The following is a 21,854-nucleotide window of genomic DNA, read 5'->3' on the forward strand; positions in this document are numbered from 1 at the left end:
ACTAAGTGAATGACATATGTATGTTTGGTTAAACTAAGATTGTTAACCCCTTAAAGTTGCTTTCCTTAGAAAAGCAGATCAAAGAACCTGTGCTGGCAGCCCTTTATGTGTGCTGTTGTTCTTACACAGCCACAGTAGCCGCTAGCCACGTTGTTGGTACATTTTACTCTGCCATCTTGTCTCCGCCCCCCTTTTTCCTTTCTTTATACCCCAGCACTAAGCATGGAGCAGATACATAATAAATACTAGTTTACTGACTGACTTTAGGAAGGTCACTGGCCACTGAGTGGGAAGTCTAGATTGGAAAGGGAAGACATTTTAAGGCGGGGATAGCAACTAGAAAGCCATTGCAATAATCCAGGTGGGAAGTGCATGAACTAGAGCAGGGGCTAAGAGAGTAGAGAGAAGGGGACATATTGAAGAGATAGAAATAAAATTTGGCAACTGATTAGTTATGAGGGACACTGCAGAGTTGAAGGTAACACCAGGTAATTTTAAAGTTGGGGTTCTTCACATCAGGAGGGAAGCTCAGAAGAGGAGTGAGTTGAAGGGGAGGAAAGATACTGAGTTCTGCATTGGATCTGTTGATTATGAAGTGGTATTGGGAATACTGTCCAAAAGGCAGTTGGAAATATGGAATTGAATGCAGTAAGACAAGTAAGGAGAAGAGAACTACTATTAGATTGAGAATTTGTGGTGGTTCAGGCTATGACATTTGTCATAGCTAAGATATTGTAAATAGTTATATATCATTATATTTATTATTGCTTCTATTCATTTACAAATTGCACAGATTTTCTAATATTATATTTAAACATAGAGAAATAAGAATAATTACTATTGAAAAGAGAGATTTTTCCAGTTCATTAAATATTTATTGAACTGATGAATGCTGATGAGATTGCAAATTTATTCATAAGAAGTAAAATATCCGAACATAGCCGTAGCTCCTTCTAGAGCTTGGGAGAATAAAAGCAAATAGAGAATGAGTCAAATGACAAGCTGAGGTTGGATGACCTGCAAGTGGATATGGGCAGACCCCCATCCAGTGTTGCTACAGATGAAAGGGCATGCATTTTTGTGCTTGCTACATATCCTATCAACCTGCTATAAGCAGATTATTGTACATTTATACACATATATGCAGTTATACACATATACTCATAATACTGGTTAGAGTGTGCATCAGAGACGTCAGATACAGAAGAGAGAGGAAAGGGACAGATATCACCTCTAGCTGAAGTTATTAGGAAAGGCTTCATTGAGGAAGTAGAGCCCAACTTAGGCCTTGAAGAAAAAGAAGAATTTCAGTAGCAGAGATGAGAAGAATGTGTCCTAGATGTGGGGGAAAACATGTACTAATACATGGGAGTAGGAGGCTGTAAGACCAGATCAAGGAACAGAGAGTCCCAGTACAGTGCAAGAAGGAACATTATGAAGTAGTAAGCAGAAAGATAAATTGGGACTAGATAGTGGAGAGCTATTATCGACAGAAGATGTTTATATTTTCTCTAATAGAATGTGAAGAGTTACTAAGTGTCTTTGGCCTAGCGAGTAATGTGATCAGGCTTAGTTCTAGTATTAGGAAATAAAGGACCATAAGTATATTTTGGTGGTGGTAGTTTAAAGCTGATTTTACAAACTTGTACTTGGAATTGAAGAATCTGAGATTGAACTATAAGATGTTTTTTCTTTGGTTGTTTGTATGAAAGACATATTAGATGATATATTTTTATTTCAGTTCTATTAACAGATAAAGAGAGGTTGACAGAATTCTCTAAGGGGGTGATAGTAACTAAGCCATTTGGTTAAGTATACTAACAGTGATTTCTGGTCAAAAATTTTTCTCTCAGAGAATATAGATAAAATATACAAAACTAACTGATTTAAGCAGTTTGAGGAACATGTACCAGTATATCCTCCTAACATGGATTAGTATCCATGTAAACACAATTTAGGGGAAATGGTGTCTGTCACAAGAGATAGGGAATTCCATGAGGGTAGAGCAGAGAGGACTTGCCCAAGCAGATGTCAAGAACCAGGGGATGTCTTCATGGGGAGCCTAGCAGGATTCAGATGGTTGCGGTAAGGGTATGTTCACGATGACTTTGTCTGTACAACGTGTAGAGAGGCATAGCCTATATAATATAAATACTGCACTTATAATTTATTATTAATTTGTACAGAAAATCCACTATCACAAATTAAGCTTTATGTCAGTTCAGCTTGATTCTACAAATCTTTTCCAGTCATTGTTGAATATTCATCTGGATATGCTGTGATCAGCGGTTCAGTTTGTACCCTGCTTTATTAAATACTTATGTATTCACCTTTACTGAAGAAATGAAATGGAGTGATTTCACTGGACAAATAAACACTTCAATTTTTTTTAAGCCTCTGGAAATATGTAGGAATTAAATCCATTAAGTCATTTGCCTCTTTAACAGTGGTGCTTTGAAATTCATTGTACAATGTTTGGGAAGTGGTTTAGGATTTTAGAACAGATGAAAAGAGGAAAATATGGGGTATTATAAACACATAAGGAGTTAAGGGGTGGGATTCATGACAATATGAAAGTTAGAGTCCTAAAACCTTTAAACAGATTGCTTTGCTATTTTCCAAAGGACATTTTGTTCAGAGGAAAAAGTTGCCATTGACTAATGTAACCCACCTAACCACTTCTGTGACTTTGAGAGTGATGGGAAATTTTGCTTAGCATGAAAGTATAGGTTGGGAAACAACTAAAGTAGCTAGTATAAAGTCTACCACTTTGAGCTTTGACATTCTAACATGATCAAGAACAAGTAAACTAGAATGACAGATGCATAGTATGTACTGTGGCATATCTATTATTTTGGAAAGGTGGATCACAGTATTAGAACACCTGCAAGAAGTGCATAAACTGCTGAGCCATGTTTATGAATCCTTCTGAATGTAAGTAGGGAAATGGATCAGTATTTGGTTAACTTATTTTTGTTGGCTGGCCTCTGGGACACTTATGTCAGATGGCCTGTAGAAGGCATGTAGGAAGGGGCCAAACTCTGGTGGTGTGAATGAAGCAGGCAGGTTTCCAGTAGCCTTTGTGGGTTATATAAATTACTTTAGTAAATTCATTTTAGTAAACATTGATTAAGCACCTTATAAATTTGGGATACTATGCTATTAGATAAAAGTGCTAACCACAGATTTTGTAGTAGATAATAGAGAAGAGCAGAAATAGATGTCATATGAAGTAACCATGAGTGCCCAAGACAGGGACAAGGTGCAGTGCCAGGTCTGAGGAAAGAAAGAAGTTTGGAGGGGCCCAGAGATCATACCATATGAGTATTGTATGAAGGATCTAGGTATGTTAGAGGAAAAAAAAAAAGAGTGTGGGAAGGTAAGAGGGGCCAGTGCAATGGTGGGATTCAGCCGGTTCACACTGGTTCACTAGAACCGGTACCTAATTTTGGGTCGAGTTCTGCAAACCAGTTGTTAGCCCGCCACATCAGTTCCAAGGGCCATGCCTTGGCTAGGATCCATGGAGAACTGGTTGTTGAATCCCACCACTGGGCTAGTGTCACATGAAGTAAATGGCTTCAAGTACTTGAAGGCCTGTCATATGACAGAAGGGTAGATTTGTTCTACTTGGCCCTAGACGTCAGAATGAGGAACAATGGGCAGAAATCACAGAAGCAGGTTTAGGTTGGATATGAGGAAAAACTTCATAATAGAGCAGTCCAACAGAGGAATGGGCTTCACTATAATGATATTGTATAAATATTTTCATTTCTACTTTAATGATGAGCATTTACTGGCTTCACGACAGGACAAATCTCTTTTTTTCTTTTTATAATTTCATTTTATTTTCACTTCCAGATTTTCTCCCTCCCCCACTCCCATCCCCTTCTTTACCAATTGAAGAGGCAAGAAATACAAAACCCATTACAAATATTAAGTGATTCAAAGCAAATATCCACATTAGCTATGTTTGGCGGTGGGGGTGGGGAGCAAGTAAAAGAAAAAATATGCTTCAGTTTGCATTCTGAGGCCATCAGCTCTCTTTCTGGAGATGGATAACATGTTTCCTCATGAGCCCTTTGGAACTGTGGTGAGTCATCGTGTTGATTAGTGTTACTAAGTCTTTCCCAGTTGACTATCTCTACAATATTGCTGTTACTGTGTAGATTATTCTCCTCGTTCTACTCATTTCACTTTGAATCAGATCATATAAGTTTTCTGTGGGCAAGTCTCTTAACCTTTCTGAGCTTCACTTCATCTGCAAGATGGGGTTAATATCCATAGTACCTTCCTCACATTCTTGAAAACATGCATGTAAAGCATTTTGCAAACTTTATATATAAATTTCAGTTATTACTCAATATGGGTTGTATTTGATGGCCTTCAAGGTCCCTTCCGGCTCAGATTCTGTGATTTCCCACGTTAGTGAGAGGTAGCCAAAAAAAGATATGTGAGATAGAGGACCTTTGATCTGCATTATAAAGAATGCGCAGCTTATTGTTATTTTATAGGGTAAAGTGATAAATGGTTTATTGGAAGAATAGATATGCAGGAGCAGATGTCATTCGGCAAAACTTTCATTAGTGGATGAAGCCACAAAAAAACACTAAGTCCACAGCCCAGTCAACTGTATTATCTGTCACCTCAGACTCCAGATTACTGGGGGCAGAAAGGCTACATAGATAAAGCAGGCCTTCATGTTATGTGATTAAATTCCTCCTGTAGCAACAGTTTTATATCCCAAAGGAGGACTAGATAGGCTGGTGGTACTCTCATGACATCTTCCTAGTTAATCATGAGCAAGGCACTTTGGGGCTAAGTGGAGGCATGGGGCTAAGACATTACTGACTTAGCTCTTGGAAGGGGATACAGAAGCCAAAAGAAGCTTATTCCTGTTAAACAGAAACTTAAGTAGGTGAAATTTAGAGCAAGCATGATTATAAGCATCGAGGCAGCTAGGTGGCACAGTGGACAGAGCATTGGACTTGGAGAGAGGAACACCTGGGTTCAGATCCCACCTCAGACTCTTCCTAGCTGTGTGACCCTGAGCAAGTCCCTTCATATCTGTCTACCTGAGTTCCCTCCTCTGTAAAAAGGGAATAATAACAGCACCCACATCCCAGAGTTGTTGTGAGGTTCAAATGAGGTAATATTTGTAAAGCACTTGGCAAACTTTAAAGTGCTTTTTAAATGCTAGCTTTAATAGCTATTATTCTTTTAAAAAATTATTTATTCATTTTTAGTTTTCAGCATTCACTTTAGTAAGATTTTGAGTTTTATATTTTCTCCCCTCCTTCTCCTCCCCCCTCCCCAAGACAGAATGCAGTCTGATATAGGCTCTACATATATATTCATATTAAACATTTTCATATTAGTCAGAATGTAAAGAAGAATTAGAACCAATGGGAGGAACCATGAGAAAAAAGAAACAGAACAGCAACAACAAAGAGAGCCAATAGTATGCTTTCATCTGCGTTCAGACTCCATAGTTCTTTCTCCGGAGGTAGAACTTTCCATCATGAGTCTTTTGGAGTTGTCTTAGATCCTTGAATTGCTGAGAAGAGCCAAGTCTCTGCAAGTTAGTCATCGCACAGTATGGGTGTAACTCTGTACGTTGTTCTCCTGGTTCTTCTCACTTCACTCAGCATCAGTTCATGCAGGTCTTTCCAGGTTTTTCTGAAGTCTGCCTACTCATTATTTCTTATAATAGCTATTATTCTTATTAAATTACTGTCATGTAGGTACTTAATGGAATTAGACCAATAATACAACTCTTGTTCTTTACAACAATTTCTCCATAGAATCTAAATTGGAAGGGATATCAGGCCAAGTATTCTTATCCATGCCTAAATCATGAATCCCCTCTAAAAATATCTGTCCCAAAGTAATTATTCAGTCTCTGACTGAAGACTTCCAGAGATGAGAAACTCACTACCTATATTTTTTCTTCTTGCCATCACCCTAGTTTAGGCCCTCGCTACTTTTCTTTTAAAAAATTGTTTTATTGCTGTCTTATTTTTATACTGTAATCTTAGCTTTATGTCCTCACTCTCTGCCCTGTCCCTGGTTAAAATGAAAACAACAATATTTAAGCAAAGCCAGTGGACAGAACAGCCTACTGTAGACTGTATATTCTACGTTCATAGCTTCCTACACTACTAAGAAGAAGAAGATATGTCTTCTTACCAAGAAATTCTCTAGATTTTTAGATTATTCATTATAATTTGGCTGTTTTATATATTATCATTATAATTTGATTGCTTTTCATACATTATTGAAGTCGTAGTAAACATTCTTTTTGATTCTGCTTTTTTCACGCTACATCGTTTTGTACAAGTTCTCCCATGTATCTCTGAATTCTTCATTCATTATTGTGACACAATACATTATATTCCATTCCACTCATATCCAATGGGTTTAGACATTTAATTCAACGTTCATTCAATAAACTTTACTAAATTTATTAAACAGTATTTGTAGCAATATAACTTTATAGCGATCTTTTTTGTAGTAGCAAAGAACTGGAAACAAAGGAGATGCCCACTGATTTGTGGGATGGATAAGTAAAATATGGTATAGGAATGTAATAGAATATCCTCTAGGAAGCTACATAGCATAATAGAAAGAGCCCTGGCTCCAGAATCAGAGGATCTGGCTGCTGATGCTTTGTATCTGTGTAACTTTGGGCTAAGTCATATAACCTCCTTGGGCCTCAGTTTTCTTATCTGTAGATTGAGGGGATAGGAACAGGTGGCCCGTGAGTTCTTTTTCAGTACTATCTCTGTGATCCTGTGGTCATTGTGCTGCAAGGAATTATGAATATACTAAATGCTGTTGTAATTCATCCTTCTTTTCAAAGAGTACCAGTGACATCATGGGGTGATGTCCAACTCATGGGTGAATTGGATTTAAGTGAGGCACAGTTGCACAAAGTCATCAGCTTTGCTGTCTCTTCCAGAATCATTGAAGTCCAGCGGTGGGACAAAAGTCAGGACAACTGGCAATGAACTTGTGACCAGTGACTAGTGGATTACCTTGGAGTCCTTGATGTTTTCATGGCTGTTGAAACAGATTGTGCCCATTCCTCCAAGGAAAATCTTCACATGCTTGGGGTAGACATCCCTCTAACTCAGTGACAGGTTTGAGGCCTGTGGATTACCCTCAGCCTGGTTTAGCCTGTCTGCTGAGATGGTTTTAGCAGGGTATGGCTGTTGTGCATGCTATAGCTTACCATTGCATAGTAAATACAGAGGAGCACAGGAAGATTTAGATGAACCATGAAATAGTAAAGTGAAATAGGAAGAAAAATCTAACAAAGTAATTGAAAAAGAATGCCGTGGGATCATAGTAGCCCAGTTTGGACCTGAGAAAAGATGAGCATGCTCCTCCCTGCCTTTTTTTTTTCCTGAGTCCTCTTTTTAAAAAAATCTTATTTAATATTTTATTTTTCCCAATTACATGTAAAAACAATTTTAACATTCTCTTTTTTATTTTTCAAATTTTGATTTCCATATTTTCTCCTTTCCTCACCTGCCCCTGCTCATTGAGAAGACAAGCAATTTGCCATAGGTTACACATGTGTAGTCATGAAAAGTACATTTCCATGTAAGTTATTCAGTGAAAAGAAAACAGACAAAAAAGAGAAGAAATAAAAAGAGAGAAATCAAGAAGTAAAGTAAAGAAAAAGTATCTTTGATCTGCATTCAGTTTCTACCAGTTTTTTTTCTGAAGATGGACAGCACCTTTCATCATAAGTCTTACTGAATTGTCTTAGATCATTGTATTGCTGAGAATAGCTAAGTTATTCATAGTAGATCATCATACAATATTGCTGTTACTGTGTACAATGTTCTGCTTCTGCTCATTTCACTTTTGTTTCAGTTCATGTTAAGTCTTTCCATGTTTTTTTCCCCCTGAGAGCATCCTGCTCATCATTTCTTAAAGCATAGTAGTATTCCTTCCTTCCTTCCGTCCCTCCTTCCCCTACCTTAAACCCATTTCAGTCTGAAGCTCATAGATTGGACTACAATAGGTCCCTGCCCAAGCTCCACTTAATGGCTGTATTTTGGGCCCTCCTGGCTCAGTGATGATAGTAACTGTTTCTCTTTTGACCAGCAACCCTGTTTGATTTTTTTTTCCTTTTCTGATTAAAGGGGCCATCCCTTGACTCACTTCTTAAAGAGGCCTATTCACTGAATGGGCATTACCTCACTCAAAGTGAGAACCTGAAAAGGTCTTAGCCTAAAAAGGGCCAGGGTCTCCCTTTGCATCCTGGGTCATCTCAGTTGTGCTGATGAATATTTGGCCACAGGACCCAGATGGCTCTGGAGGAGAAAATGAGGCTGGTGACCTTGCACAGCCCTCCCTCACTTAAATCAAAGTCAACTGCAAGTCATGTCATCATTTTCCTGATGTCATGGTCCTCTTTGAAAACGAAGGACAATCACAACACAATTCCATCACAATCACATACAACTTGTTCAGCCATTCCCCAATTAATGGACATCCCCTCAATTTCTTTTCTTTGCCACCGCCAAAAGAACTGCTATGAATATTTTTGTATAGATAGGTCCTTTTCCTTTCTGTTTTTTGTTATTTTGTATCTTTGCCTCCCTGCCTTCTTTGCAAAAGTGAGAGACTATTGCTGTAGAGTACATAGGAGGTGTCAAAAGAATAACTTTTCTGTGGCAGAGGGATTCCTTGTTCAGGTAATGTACAAAATAGATGCCCTTCAAGCTCCCTCCCAATCTTATGATTCTAATTCTATGATTTGCTTAATTTTTTTATTATGAACTTGACATATCAACAAACATGACACATTTTAATATACAAAGAACTGGAAAAAGGATGTTGTATATATAACTATGTGTAGGTTTGTTTTTTTACACAAAAGTGTAAATTAAACTTAACATGATAGTAACAAAACTGCCCTACTTGTCTATACCCCCTCCTGAACTTCCTTCTGCTTTTTCCTGTGTATTTTAAAAAATGTTTCATTAACAGTTTTTTTTCCCCACATCATTATCATCACTCACCAACTCCTGCCATCCTTTGTAACAAATATAGACAAGCAAAAAATTCGCACATGGGCCTTGTCTGTCTCCTTTCTGCCAAGAGGAAAATTTTCTCATTTAGGAGTTCCCTATACCCATAAAATTACTGGTCTAGTCCTTATCCTCTTCATTCACAGACCATATTCATATGCTTGCATTCATATACTGTAATTTGTTCAGCTATTCCATAACTGATAGGCACTCACTTTGTTTCATATTCTTTGCTACTATACAAAGTGCTGCTATAAAAAATTTGGTGCATATGAATCCTTTCTTTTTGTCTTTGATCTCTTTGAGGTACAGTATATGCCTAGTAGTGGTAATGACTGAGGTTAAAGTCACAGTTTAATGACACTGTAAGTACAGTTCCAAATTACATTCCAGAAAATAATTAGATTAGTTTGCAGCTCCACAAGCAGTACGTTACTGGGCCTGACCTCCCACAGCCCCAGAAACAGTCATCATTTTCCTTTTGTAACATCTTTGCCAAGTTATTTTCATTTACATTTTCCCGATTAGTGATCCGGTTGGTGATTTCATTGTGATTTCGGTAGGGCATTAAGAGTTTACAAATTACTTTCCTCATAGACACTTTGTGAGGTAGGAAGTGCAAGTTATTTTTATACCGATTTTATTGATGAGGAAGCTGGGGCCAAAAGAAGCTCAGTGCTTTGGTACAGTCTCCTTTGACTGGTCAGTAGCGAAGCTAGTACTTGTCCCTCGGGTTCCTGACCTGAAGTCTAGAGCTCTTGTCACAGCACCATTCAGGCCTTAGAAAAGCAACTCTTGCTTGTTTGGGGTGGAAAAGGCCTTTCTTTAGTCTACTCTGATTTCAGCTTTGGGATCATAGAACTGGAAGTGACCCCAATAAATCATTGGCTTCCATACTCTTCCTTGAGGTAGATGAGCTCTGTGTGACTTACTGTACATTTTTGTTTTAACTTAGGAATACCATCCTCTATCATTATCAGCAAGACTGGTATGGGTAATGGTGTGAAAGAAGCTTCTGTGGGTTTAAAAGAGAAGGATGTGAAGACCATTCGACCAGTTAATGGCCAGGTAAGTACACCAAATGCTTTCCTTTCTGGTAGCTGTGTTTAATTTATAGATCTATCCTGACAAATATGCTTTTTCTCAAAGTTACGTCTGTGAAGGAACAATATAGTGGATGGAAACTGAGCATGTACTCTCTGTGGTTGTCAAGACAAAGGGGTGTGTGTGTATTTGTGTGTGTTACATATATACATGTGTATAACATATAAATGTAAGTATGTATATACATATATACACGTGTGTATATATACATACACACACCTCTGGGTGTATATACACATGCATATGTGTGTGCTCTATATCTCAAACAGATTTGCTTGCTTATCTGTTCTTGTGTAGGTTAGTAGGGCTTATTTTAATAATAACACTTCAAAGATCAGTGATTTGGTTGGTGCGAGTCTTTCCTTCATCAGTACTGATTGCAACCCACTTTATAACTCAGTAGCTTGTGTTTAAGAATTGCTTTAGCTGAAAAATTCACACCCCTATGACTAGCACTCCTACAACAGCCTCTTCCATTTTAACTAATTTGGTCCTTGAGCAGCAGACATATAGTCCATTATCAGGTCTTTTATCCAAGCCTTTCCTGATTGGTAGAACATTCAAGAGCTTATTCTCCACTGGGATAGCCTTCAAGAACTAAGAGTCACCTCTAGGCCATGATGAGGCATTGGAGAAGAACATTAGCAGATGTCTAATAATAATAATGAATCTTATGTTTTACTTAATGATATAATTTTTACTTTATTGAAGAGCATAAGATCTGTGTTTATGTATGTAGTGTTTTATACACATTTATCTTATTTGGGCATTACAGGAACACTATGAGGGAAAGTGGAATAAAAGTACTGGTATTCCCATTTTGCAGATTTAGTCCAAGACAGAACTAAACCTTGGTCTTTTGGTTCCAAGCTCAGTGTTCTTCCTTTTAAAAAAAATGCTTTATAGATATTTGGGGCGGGGAGGGTTGCATCACTGTCAGTTTTTTTTTTTTTTGGCAAGCAGAAATTTATATATTTTTTTGTAATTAGTTCATTTACTTTTAGTTTTCAAAATTCAGTTCCACAAGCTTTTGAGTTTTAAATTTTCTCTGTCTTCCTCCCCTCTCCCCTCCCCAAGATGGCATGCAATCTGATATAGGCTCTACATATACATTCATATTAAACATGTTTTCATAACAGTCATGTTGTAAAGAAGAATTAGAACCAATGGGATGAACCACAAGAAAGAAGAAACAAAACAAAACAGAAAAAGAGAGAAAGAGCAAATAGTATGCTTCAATCTACATTCAGACTCTGTAGTTCTTTCTCTGGATATGGATAGCATTTTCTGTTATGAGCCTTTTGGAGTTGTCTTAGAATCTCGCATTGCTGAGAAGAGCCAAGTCTATCAAAGTTAGTCATCACACAGTGTGGCTCTAACTTTGTGCAATGTTCTCCGGGTTCTGCTTACCTTACTCAACATCAGTTCATATATGTCTTTCCAGGTTTTTCTGAAGTCTGCCTGCTCACCATTTCTTATAACACAGTAATATTCCATTACATTCATATACCACAACTTGTCCAGCCATTCCCCAATTGATGGGCATCCTCTCAATTTCCAGTTCTTTGCCACCACAAAAAGAGCTGCTGTCGATATTTTTGTATATGTGGGTCCTTTTCTCATTTTTATGATCTCTCCAGAATGGTTAGATCGGTTCACAACTCCACCAATGATGCATTAATGTTCCAATTTTTCTACATATTCTCCAGCAGTTATAATTTTCCTGTTTTGTCATGTTAGCCAGTCTGGTAGGTGTGATGTACCTAAGAGTTGTTTTGATTTACGTTTCTTTATTCAATAGTGATTTGGAGCATTTTTTCATATGGCTATAGATAGTTTTAATTTCTTCATCTGAAAAATGCCTGTTCACATCCTTTGACCATTTATCAAGTGGGGAATGACTTGTATTCTTATAAATTTGACTCAGTTCTCTATATATTTTAGAAATGAGGCCTTTATCAGAGACATTGGTTGTAAGAAATCTTTCCTAGTTTTCTGCTTCCCTCCTGATCTTGGTTGCATCGGCTTTGTTTGTGCCAAAACTTTTCAATTTAATGTAATCAAAATTATCCATTTTGCATTTCATAATTTTCATTATCTCTTGTTTGGTCATGAAGTCTTCCGTTTTCCCTAAATCTGACAGGTAAACTATTCCTTGCTCTCCCAGTTTGCTTATAGCACCAGCCTTTATATCTAAGTCATGTACCTATTTTGACTTTATTTAGGTATACAGTGTAAGATGTTAGTCTATGCTCAGTCTCTGCCATACTGTTTTCCAGTTTTCCCAGCAGTTTTTGTCAAATAGTGAGTTCTTATCCCAGAAGCTGGGGTCTTTGGGTTTATCAAACAGTACATTACTATCATCATTGACTACTGCATCACTGTCAATTCTTGAAACACCTCCCAACTCCCAATCCCCAATGAACATCCTTCCCCATGCCAAAGAAAAACAGGCCGATGCGTTTACTATGTGCAATAGTCTACATATTTATCATTTTTTTTTCTGTTCCAAAAGTAAGGGAAAGTGTTTCTGTCATCAACCCTCTGAAATCAAGATTCATAATTATTGGTTTGAATTCTAATGTCTTTTAGTGTCGCCGTTTCGTATGATGGTTCTGCCTTCACTGTGCATTAGTTCACGTCTCTCCATGTTTCTCTAAAATGCTCATATTCATCATTTCTTATGGTTTAAAAACATTCTACTACATTCATTCATAAGTTTTGCCCTTTGTTCAGCCATTCCTCTATCTATGGTAATCCATTTTGTTTCCTGTTTTTCTGCAACCACTAAACTGTTTAGGGGCGCCATAGTGCACAGGGCCTTGGGCCTGGAGTCTGGGAATCCCACCTCAGGGACCCTGGGCAGGTCACTTCACCTCTCTCGGCCCAAGTTTCCTAATCTGTAAAATGAGGATAACAATAACCCCTAACCCTAGGGTTGTCGTGGGGGTGAGATGAGATCATATTAGCACTGTGTTATATCAGTGCTCCTGTGGTTTATTATTCTTACCACGAAATGTTGCAGTGCTCTTTACAGCACACCATACTGCCTCTTACCCTTCTGCTTAATAATTATTGCAAACAGCTCACCTGGGGAGTGGAGTAAGACACTCCAGCCACTTGAGTCATTAAAGTGCAGGTTTTGATATTAAAATAGCCTCCCATTTTACCTTAAGAAAATGAAAACCTCACTAGGGAGGTTTGACTGTAGTCCCTTCAAGATGTGAGAATTGTGTGTTTTCTACTCTCTCAGTAGGTGTTTTATAAATGTTTGTTGAATTGAATTAAATCCACGATGCTAAAAACTGACCACAAGGCAAATCAGAAACTACTCTGAAAGTATAAATGTTGTTGTTGTTTTTCGCATATCTTTTTCTTTGTTTCAAGGGAGGGTTGGAGCTGCAGGGTAATATGATCTTGCTGTGGTGTAGTATGGTTTATCAGAATGAATATCAGATTGAGAGTCAGAAAATTTGCACATAGAAGGAATATTGGACCAGATATGAGACTTGAGTACAAGTCCCAGTCCTGCTTTGTTTGCAGCTGTTTGACTTCACCTTATCACATCATTTCACTTTGTTGGATCTCAGTTTATCCATCTGTAAAATGATAGGATTGTACAAACTGATCTGTAGTCCTGTCTTTGTCACTAACTATTCCATCTTCTCTCCTGGCCTCAGTTTTCTCATTTGTAAAATGATAGTATTACAAATTGGCAATGATGACAAAAGATGGAAATGGTTAATGCTGGAGGAACTGCAGGAAGACTAATGTGTTGTTGTTGGAGCTGGGAATTGATCTCAATTCTGGAAAACAGTTGAGGATTACATAAAACAAATGTGATCATACTCAGTGACAGAAAGGTCCTATATGCACCAAAGTTTAGAGTAGCCTTTTTTTGTGATAGCGAAGAACAGATGCCTGTCCATTGGGGAGTGGGCTAAACAAATTATGCTACATGAATTTAATGGAACATTACTGTGCTGTAAGAAATCATGAATGTGGTGAATATAGAGAAGCCCTGAAGACTAGGTTCAACTGATGCAAAGTGAAGGGAGCAGAACCAGGAAAACAAGAGACACAGTGACTATAGCATCTGAATGCTGTGAAATTATAATCACTAAGCTTGATCCCAAAGAAAAACATCTGAAAAGAGTTTTCCTCCTTCATCCCTATTGTAGAAATGCAAGGTATTCTAGGTTGTAAGATGCTGCCTGTGGCATTAGATTTTTTCAGTGTGTTTTCAGTTTTGCCAGCCTTTTTTTTTCTCCTTTATTATAAAGGGTGGCTCTCTGGGAGAAGGTGAGGGAAGGAATACAGTGGGAGATTGAGATGATATAGAAGCAAATGATATCAATAAAAACCATTTTTAAAAAATGCAACGATTTCCTTTGGCCCATCTAAGGCAGCATGACAGAGTGTATTCAGAGCTTGCCTAATGTCAAGAAGAACTGGATTCAAGTCCATCCTTTGACCCAGACTAGCTCTGTGATTCCTAAGCAAATCATTTAAACTCTCAGTGCCTTAGGCAGCTCTTTAATTCTAAATTTTTAAAAATAGTATTTTATTTTTTTCAATTACATGTAAAGACAATTTTTAACATTCATTTAAAAAAATTTTGAATTTCAAATTTTTCTCCCTCTCTCCATTTCTTCCTCCCTTCATAAGACAGTAAACAATTTGACATAGATCATATATGTGCAGTCATGTAAAACATTTCCATATTAGTCATGTTGTGAAAGAAGAAACAGATGAAAGGAAAAAACACACACACACACACACACACACACACAAAAGACAAAGAAAGTGAAAATAGCAGTATGCTTCTGATCTTCATTCAGACTTCACAGTCCTTTCTCTGGAAGTGGGTAACATTTTCCATCATGAGTCTTTGGAATTGTCTTGGATATTGTATTGCTGAGATTTTATCAAATTATACAACAGTTGCCAATCAGCATTAGTCAAGGGTCTAGACAAACCAAACCCTTTGACCCAGAGATCTTACTGCTAGCCATGCATTCCAAAGAGATCCACAAATAAAAGTCACGTATGTGAATGGTCATTGCAGCAATTTTTTATGATTATAAAAAACTGCAGATGGAATAAGTACTCATCATTTGAGAAATAGCCAAGCTAATTGTAATACATGAACATAATGGAGCAATCCTGTGTCCTATGAAAAACATGAAGAGTTCAGAGAAGATGTGAAAGACAGCTTGTCTCGTGGAATTATGGATTTAGAGATAAAAGGGACCTTCAAGGTCATCTGATCCAATACTTTCATTTTACAGTTGAGGAAACTGATGCCTAAAGTGATAAAGTGACTTGTTCAAGGTCACATGGGTACTAAGTAGCAGTCAGGATTTGAACTCACGTCTTCCGGACTGTAAGGACAGAAAGAAGTTAGCAGAACCAGAAAAGCAACATACACAATAACTACAACGATGTAAAAATGAAAGAACAATGACTAAGATTGGCCCCAGGAAAAGAGTTCAGAAAATGAACCTCCTTTCCTTCATTACCAAGGTGGGGGACTATGCTTATGAAGCATAGTCCATACTGCCCAACTGAATCAATATGTTGCTTTGTTTTGCTGAAGTGTATTCTATTTCTCAATCTTTGTCACAAGGAGAAGGCTTGCTGGGAAAGGGAGCAAAAAAGATTATTTGGAAATCAATTTGATATAAAAGATATTAAACTTTTTTTTAATGAAGGGTTAGACTTAATCTCTGAGGCTTTTCCAGCACCTTCTGTGAATCTATTTTTGGAAGTTTCGTGCTTCCATCCAGTATTTTAGTTCCTGCCCCTTTCTTTCACCTGGGATATGCTCATTGAGTTATTTTTCTATCTACTCTAATGCACAACATATATCAGTTTTAGAATCATCTTTGAACTTTGGGTGAATTTTTATATTGTATTACTACTGCAAACATTCCTTGACCAACATTATTTTATGATGACATCATAATACATTATAACCAAAGCTCACTGTGTTGCAGAATTCTCCTGTAATTGTCATTCTATCTCAGTGGAGAAGCAAGATGATCGGAGTTAGTCTAAGCCCAGTGGCATTAACTGCTCTTAGTCTGTGAAGTGACCCATTGTATCGATATAACTGGCTGCTCACTGTTGCTAAGTGTTCTTTAGTTTCCCCAGAGCCATTAACCACTTTAAGTTAAATATGTGTATTTATGTTAGCGTACTAATGACATTTGAGAATTGTTTTCAGAAGTGGTGATGGATTTTTGCTCTCAACTGAACCCTTTGTGCCAAAGGCTGTCTATAGATAAAGGTACAATCTATAGCCATACAGAGAAAATCCGTGGCCATAGATACAGCATCATCATTATTATTATTACTATTTATTTTTTAACAATCGAGGCTGGATGGTAATGAGCAACGTGCATGTGTGTGCATGTGTGTGTGTTGGGGAAGTTGAAGGAAGATTCTTTATGTTTGTCTTTTAAACTTTTGGTTCAAAATAATTTTTAAATAGAAAGGGCCAAAGTTTATTTGTTTAGTTTGAGTGAGACAAAAAAAGACTTAGACCTTGTCTGTTCACAGGTCAGTGATCTAAGAACTTTGTACCTCGTAGGTCTAGTCACCTCTGCTTTGCAGAGTTTTGGCAGACATTTGTCTTCCTTCTGATTAGGATAATTGCATAGAACTTTGCACAGAAAGACTTGAATTTAATTTCACCTGGCCTTAATAGGTACAGAGCCAATGGAAATTATAGAAACTAAGTTTAATGTCTTTAGAAACCGTCTGTCTAGAGGTTCTTTTTTTTCATTATTTTAAATTTATTTATTTATTTTTAGTTTACAACATTCAGTTGCACAAGCTTTTGAGTTTTAAATTTTCTCCCCCTGCTTCCCCTCTCCCCTCCCCAAGATGGCATACAATCTGATATAGGCTCTACATATACATTCATATTAAACATATTTTCACATTAGTCATGTTGTAAAGAAGAATTATAACCAATGGGTTGAACCACAAGAAAGAAGAAACAAAACAAGACAAAAGAGAGAGAGAGCACATAGAGATCTTCAATCTGTATTCGGACTCCATAATTCTTTCTCTGGATGTGGATAGCATTTTCCATCATGTGTCTTTTGGAGTTGTCTTAGAACCTTGCATTGCTGAGAAGAGGCAAGTCTATCAAAGTTAGTCATCACACGATGTGGCTGTAACTGTGTATGATGTTCTCCTGGTTCTGCTTGTCTTACTCAGATCAGTTCATATAAGTCTTTCCAGGTTTTTCTGAAGTCTGCCTGCTCACCATTTCTTATAACACAATAGTATTCTTTACATTCATATACCACAATTTGTTCAGCCATTAGTCTAGGGGTTCTTAACCTTTTTTGTGTCTGAAACCTATGGACCCCTCTGCAGAATAAATGCATAAAATACATGGGATTAAAAAGGAAAACAATGATTTTGAAATTGTTATAATTTTTTCCTATCCAAATTCATGGACCCTCTGAAATCTATCTACAGACTGAGGTTAAGACCCCCTGAGAGTCCCAACCTGCTCATTTTACAGATAAAGAAACTGAGGCCTAGAAAAGAGGAGTGATTTAACTAAAAGTATACAGTTATTGAAGCTGTAGGTGAAACAAATTGGTGGAACTCAACTGATTTTCACGTGGTTATTTGAAAACAAAAATGTTTTGCATTTCAACTTGCTGGATAATTTTATTTGATTGTGGTGAAATAAACTTCTTTTGTTACTGATTGTTCAGTGTTTATCTTTTTTGGTTTTGTTGTAGGATGATAAAAGAAAAGTTCTCAACTCCCTATTATCTGGGGCATTGGCAGGAGCTCTTGCTAAAACTGCAGTAGCTCCTCTGGACAGAACCAAAATCATCTTTCAAGGTAAATGCTTTTGGCCCTTAGTGTAGTGACAACACTTAAAGAAGAAAAAATGTAGGGAGAACATGATCTCTGTCTTCAAGTTTTGAATGGCTGTCATGTGGAAGAGGAATTAGTCTGGTTCTGCCCCAGAGGGCAAAACTGAGAGGAATGGAAGGAAGTTGCAGTGGGACAGATTTTACCTGGATATCAGGGAAAACGAACAATCAGAGTTATGAAAATGGAGTGCATGTTTTTAGGAAGTAGTTGGTTCCCTCTTATCAGATGTATTCTGAAAGAGGGAAAATGAATGTTAGGAATATTGTAGAGAAAATTCCTCTTCAGTTTCTGGGTGGACTCTCTAGGAAGAAGAAACAACTCTACCTACTACCTCCTACCTACTTTTCTTTCCTGTCTCTGTCCCCAAAGGGAATTAGATCTAAAAGAAAATGGGTAAAATTTCCCTCTTAAGTGTGTTTCCCTCTTAGAAATGTTGTGTTTTTTCCCACTAAATCCTCATTCTAACCCTAATTCTCACTTAAAATGATGGTTAACATCTAAATTTTTCTGGATAGTTCTTAACAGAAGGATTTAATTATGATTACCTGAGAGTTATGGTTTTCTAGTAAGAAATGATAGTTCAGATAGACAAATACCACTTCAAGTTTTATCTTTGTTTTCTTTTATTACATTGCTGGAGTGAGAGAGGCCCTCATGCAGAACAGTTTTTATCAAATTTCATTCTTTAGGATTCTATTCTATTAGAAATTTTGATCCATTCCCTTTTCTACTACTAGCTTACTTGATTTTTGCTTCCCTGTACTTGAAAAAGTGTTTCAGTACAGCCCTTCAAAATCTTTCTACTATGCCTACCAGTTTTTGCTTCATCCATCCTACACATGCCCCTTTTTGTTTCCTTAGCTCACTAAAAGACAAGTTCATTTTCAAAAGAACTTTGCTGGAATTAAGGAGGAAAAGGTAAACATCACACTTACAGAGCACAGAATTGTTGTTTCAGAACAAAAGGAGTCTTATCTTGAGTTATCCTCTGTCCGGCCCAAAAGACTGACTACAAAGTTTCTGGTTAACTAGCATCTGGCCTGGCCCCCTCCTCTACCCTGATCCCAACTTGGCCTTCCAGTCTACTTCAACGAAAGATTATCTGTGATGGAATTTGAGGGACCACAGCAAATTTCACAGCTAACAGGGGCCTCCAACCACTCCTTCTTCTACCAGGGTCTAATCCCCTGCCTCTTTCTTTTCTTCTCACACTCTGATCAGCCTAAGGATATTGCTGCCCCTGCTATACTCTCTTCTTTACTCAGATTATTGCTGCCACCTTTAATGTCTCCTAGGATGACATTTTCCTGTGTCTTCCTTCTAAATTAGAAACCATAGTTGAGTATAGCAAGGAATCAATTTATAAAGGAAGACTAGAGGATAAAAATACAAAATAAAATGAAAACATAATAAATCAAGGTTCCAAAAGGTAACTCACCAGTATACTTGGACAGACTTTCTAAAACTAAGTTAGTCTGATCCTAAACCCTGTCAAAGAGTGGATGGACCCAGCCTCCTGAAACTAAGCTGCCATTTTTGGCAGGGAGAAATAGGTCATGTATATCTCCTTATCAGCCTCCCGAAGAATTCCTCTATGTGATTAGTTTGGAAGTAATCATATTGAATTAGAAAGTTGCCCAATTGTGCGTAGAAAACAGTGTTCAAGAGAAAAGTAAAAAGTAATCAAGAAGTTGGGGGCTGAATTCTGGTATAAAAAAAAACCTCTTTTAGATTTGATTGATCTAGAATTAGGTTCTCCTGGTATTAAAAGTGCCACCCTTGGGTGGAGACTTAAGGGATACCTGACTTACTGTTCTTCAGCCAGTTGAAGGGCTGTCATAAGAAAGATGTGCCTTTTCCTACTTGGCACCAGGGGGCAGAATAGGGCTGTTGGATGAAGTTACAAAGAGACATTTCTGCTAAATAGAACAAAGAATTTCATAATGTAAACTGTCCAACAATTGAAACACCTCCCTGAGGAGGAGTTGCGTTCTTTGTCATTAGAGGTCTTTTCAGGGCATTAGGGGATTCTAGAGAAGGATGTTGTGTTTCAGAATCAGTGATCCCCAAGTTTCTGTCCAACTCTAAAGAGTCTGTGATTCTCTGTCATTACATCATTGTCACATTAGCACAGTCTGTATGAGTGGTTAATAAATGTGAACATTCCGAAACACAGCTACCTTAAAAGTTTTGTAAATTGGTGATACATAATGTGTTTAAATCAGTCATTTTCTACAATATTCCTCAAACCTATTCCTTCACACTGCCAAAATCCTACTGCGTGGTTTTGTCACCTTTCCCTTGGACTGTGGAACTAGGCTCCTAATTTTTTCTCCCCCTTCTACAATTCATCCTTGACATAGCTCCTACCAAAACAGTCTTTATAAGCCATAATTCTAACTACATTGTTCCCCTACTCAGGAATCATCAGTGACTTCCTATTGCTTTTAGGATAAAACACACACTCTTTTGTCTGGCATTACATTTTGGCTTCAACCCACTTTATTTCACATTATTCTGTTTCAGCTTCTCTTAGTTCTAGTGAAATTGGAGAGAACAGCATACCTCCTGCCTTCTGCCTGTGTTTACACAAACCATCCTCTGTGTCTTGAATGTATGCTCTTTCTCTTACCTCAGAGTCCAGCTCATGTTTCCTACGCTGTCCGCCATTGGAAGTGTCTTCTTCCCTACATTTCCCTACAGCACTGTCTGTCCTTTACTTCTCCCTCCCCCATTATGCTCCATCTTACACTTATTTCCGTATTCTTCTCCCCTAGGAAAATGCCCAGGACTGCCATTAGTTCGTGCGTGTATGCTTTGTGTCTTACACAGTTTGAATGTTGACTTTTGTGTTCCCCTTTCACAGCTAGGCTTGAACCTAACTCTAGGTTTCCCTTTCCTTCTAAAGTTAGCATCCTCCTTGGCCCTGCATATCCATTTTCCAAGCCTTTCGAAGAGCCAGAAGTAATCTTAGACATGATTAACCCTCTATTTTGGGGCTGAATTAGAAAATGGAATCTCAGAGAAGTTAAGGAACCTATCAAAGGTCATATAGGTCACAAGAAACAGACCCAAGATTCACTTCTCGGCCTTTTGCCTTCAAATTGAATGCTTCTCCCCTCCACCCTAGTGTATGCTTAATTCATCACAGTTGTACATCTCCCTGGTAATGCCCCTTGAATTCTGCACAGGAGAACTACTGAGCTATTCACACTTTCTTGTGTCTTCCAGTATTACACAGAGAGTTACAGGCACAATCATGTCTCACCCTACCCTCAATAAGGGGAGTATTCTTTATATCCCCTGGTTAGAGTATCAGTAGGGAGAGGCATATCCTTCTGGTGACATGTGGTGTTTAACCCTTTTTCCTAATTTGTCTTCCTTTTCTCCGATCCATCCTTGACACAGCACCTACTGTAATAATCTTTATAAGCCATAATTCTGACTCCATGGTTCCCCCTACTCAAGAATCTTCAGTGTTTGCCTATTGCTTCTGGCACTTAAGACTTCCCAGTTTGGCTTTGATCCATTTTTAAAACTTTATCCCATTTTAGCTTCTCTTAGTTCCAGTGAAACTTTGAGAAGTTGACTTGGACAAACAAGTGCTTGGGAAATTTACTTTTCTTAGTACTTTCTTAGTACTAAGTACTTAGTACTTTCCTGGATAAATTGATGAAATGGACTTCAGTGTACCCAGAAATATCTCCATGTATGAGAGTGGTGCTGAAGGCCTGGCTGTTCCTTCCAATGCTGACTGCTCCCCTAACTCCCCACCATGGCTATCGTAAGCCTTTG

General features: G+C 37.8%; 1 protein-coding gene across 3 annotated transcripts in view; it reads left to right on the plus strand.

The window, feature by feature from the left end:
* SLC25A42 (solute carrier family 25 member 42) overlaps positions 1–21,854 on the plus strand; it is a 63,573-nt gene that overhangs the window by 24,473 nt on the left and 17,246 nt on the right. For 2 of the 3 annotated variants that reach the window (XM_036759890.1, XM_036759899.1), the window contains exons 2-3: positions 10,000–10,112; positions 17,918–18,023. In XM_036759890.1, the coding sequence (XP_036615785.1) occupies positions 10,035–10,112; positions 17,918–18,023 (184 nt within the window). In that variant the 5' untranslated portion in view covers positions 10,000–10,034. The remainder of the gene's footprint in view (positions 1–9,999; positions 10,113–17,917; positions 18,024–21,854) is intronic. The other variant, XM_036759909.1, reaches the window with a different exon arrangement.

The sequence above is a fragment of the Trichosurus vulpecula genome, chromosome 1, assembly GCF_011100635.1.
Source record: "Trichosurus vulpecula isolate mTriVul1 chromosome 1, mTriVul1.pri, whole genome shotgun sequence".
Lineage (NCBI taxonomy): Eukaryota > Metazoa > Chordata > Mammalia > Diprotodontia > Phalangeridae > Trichosurus > Trichosurus vulpecula.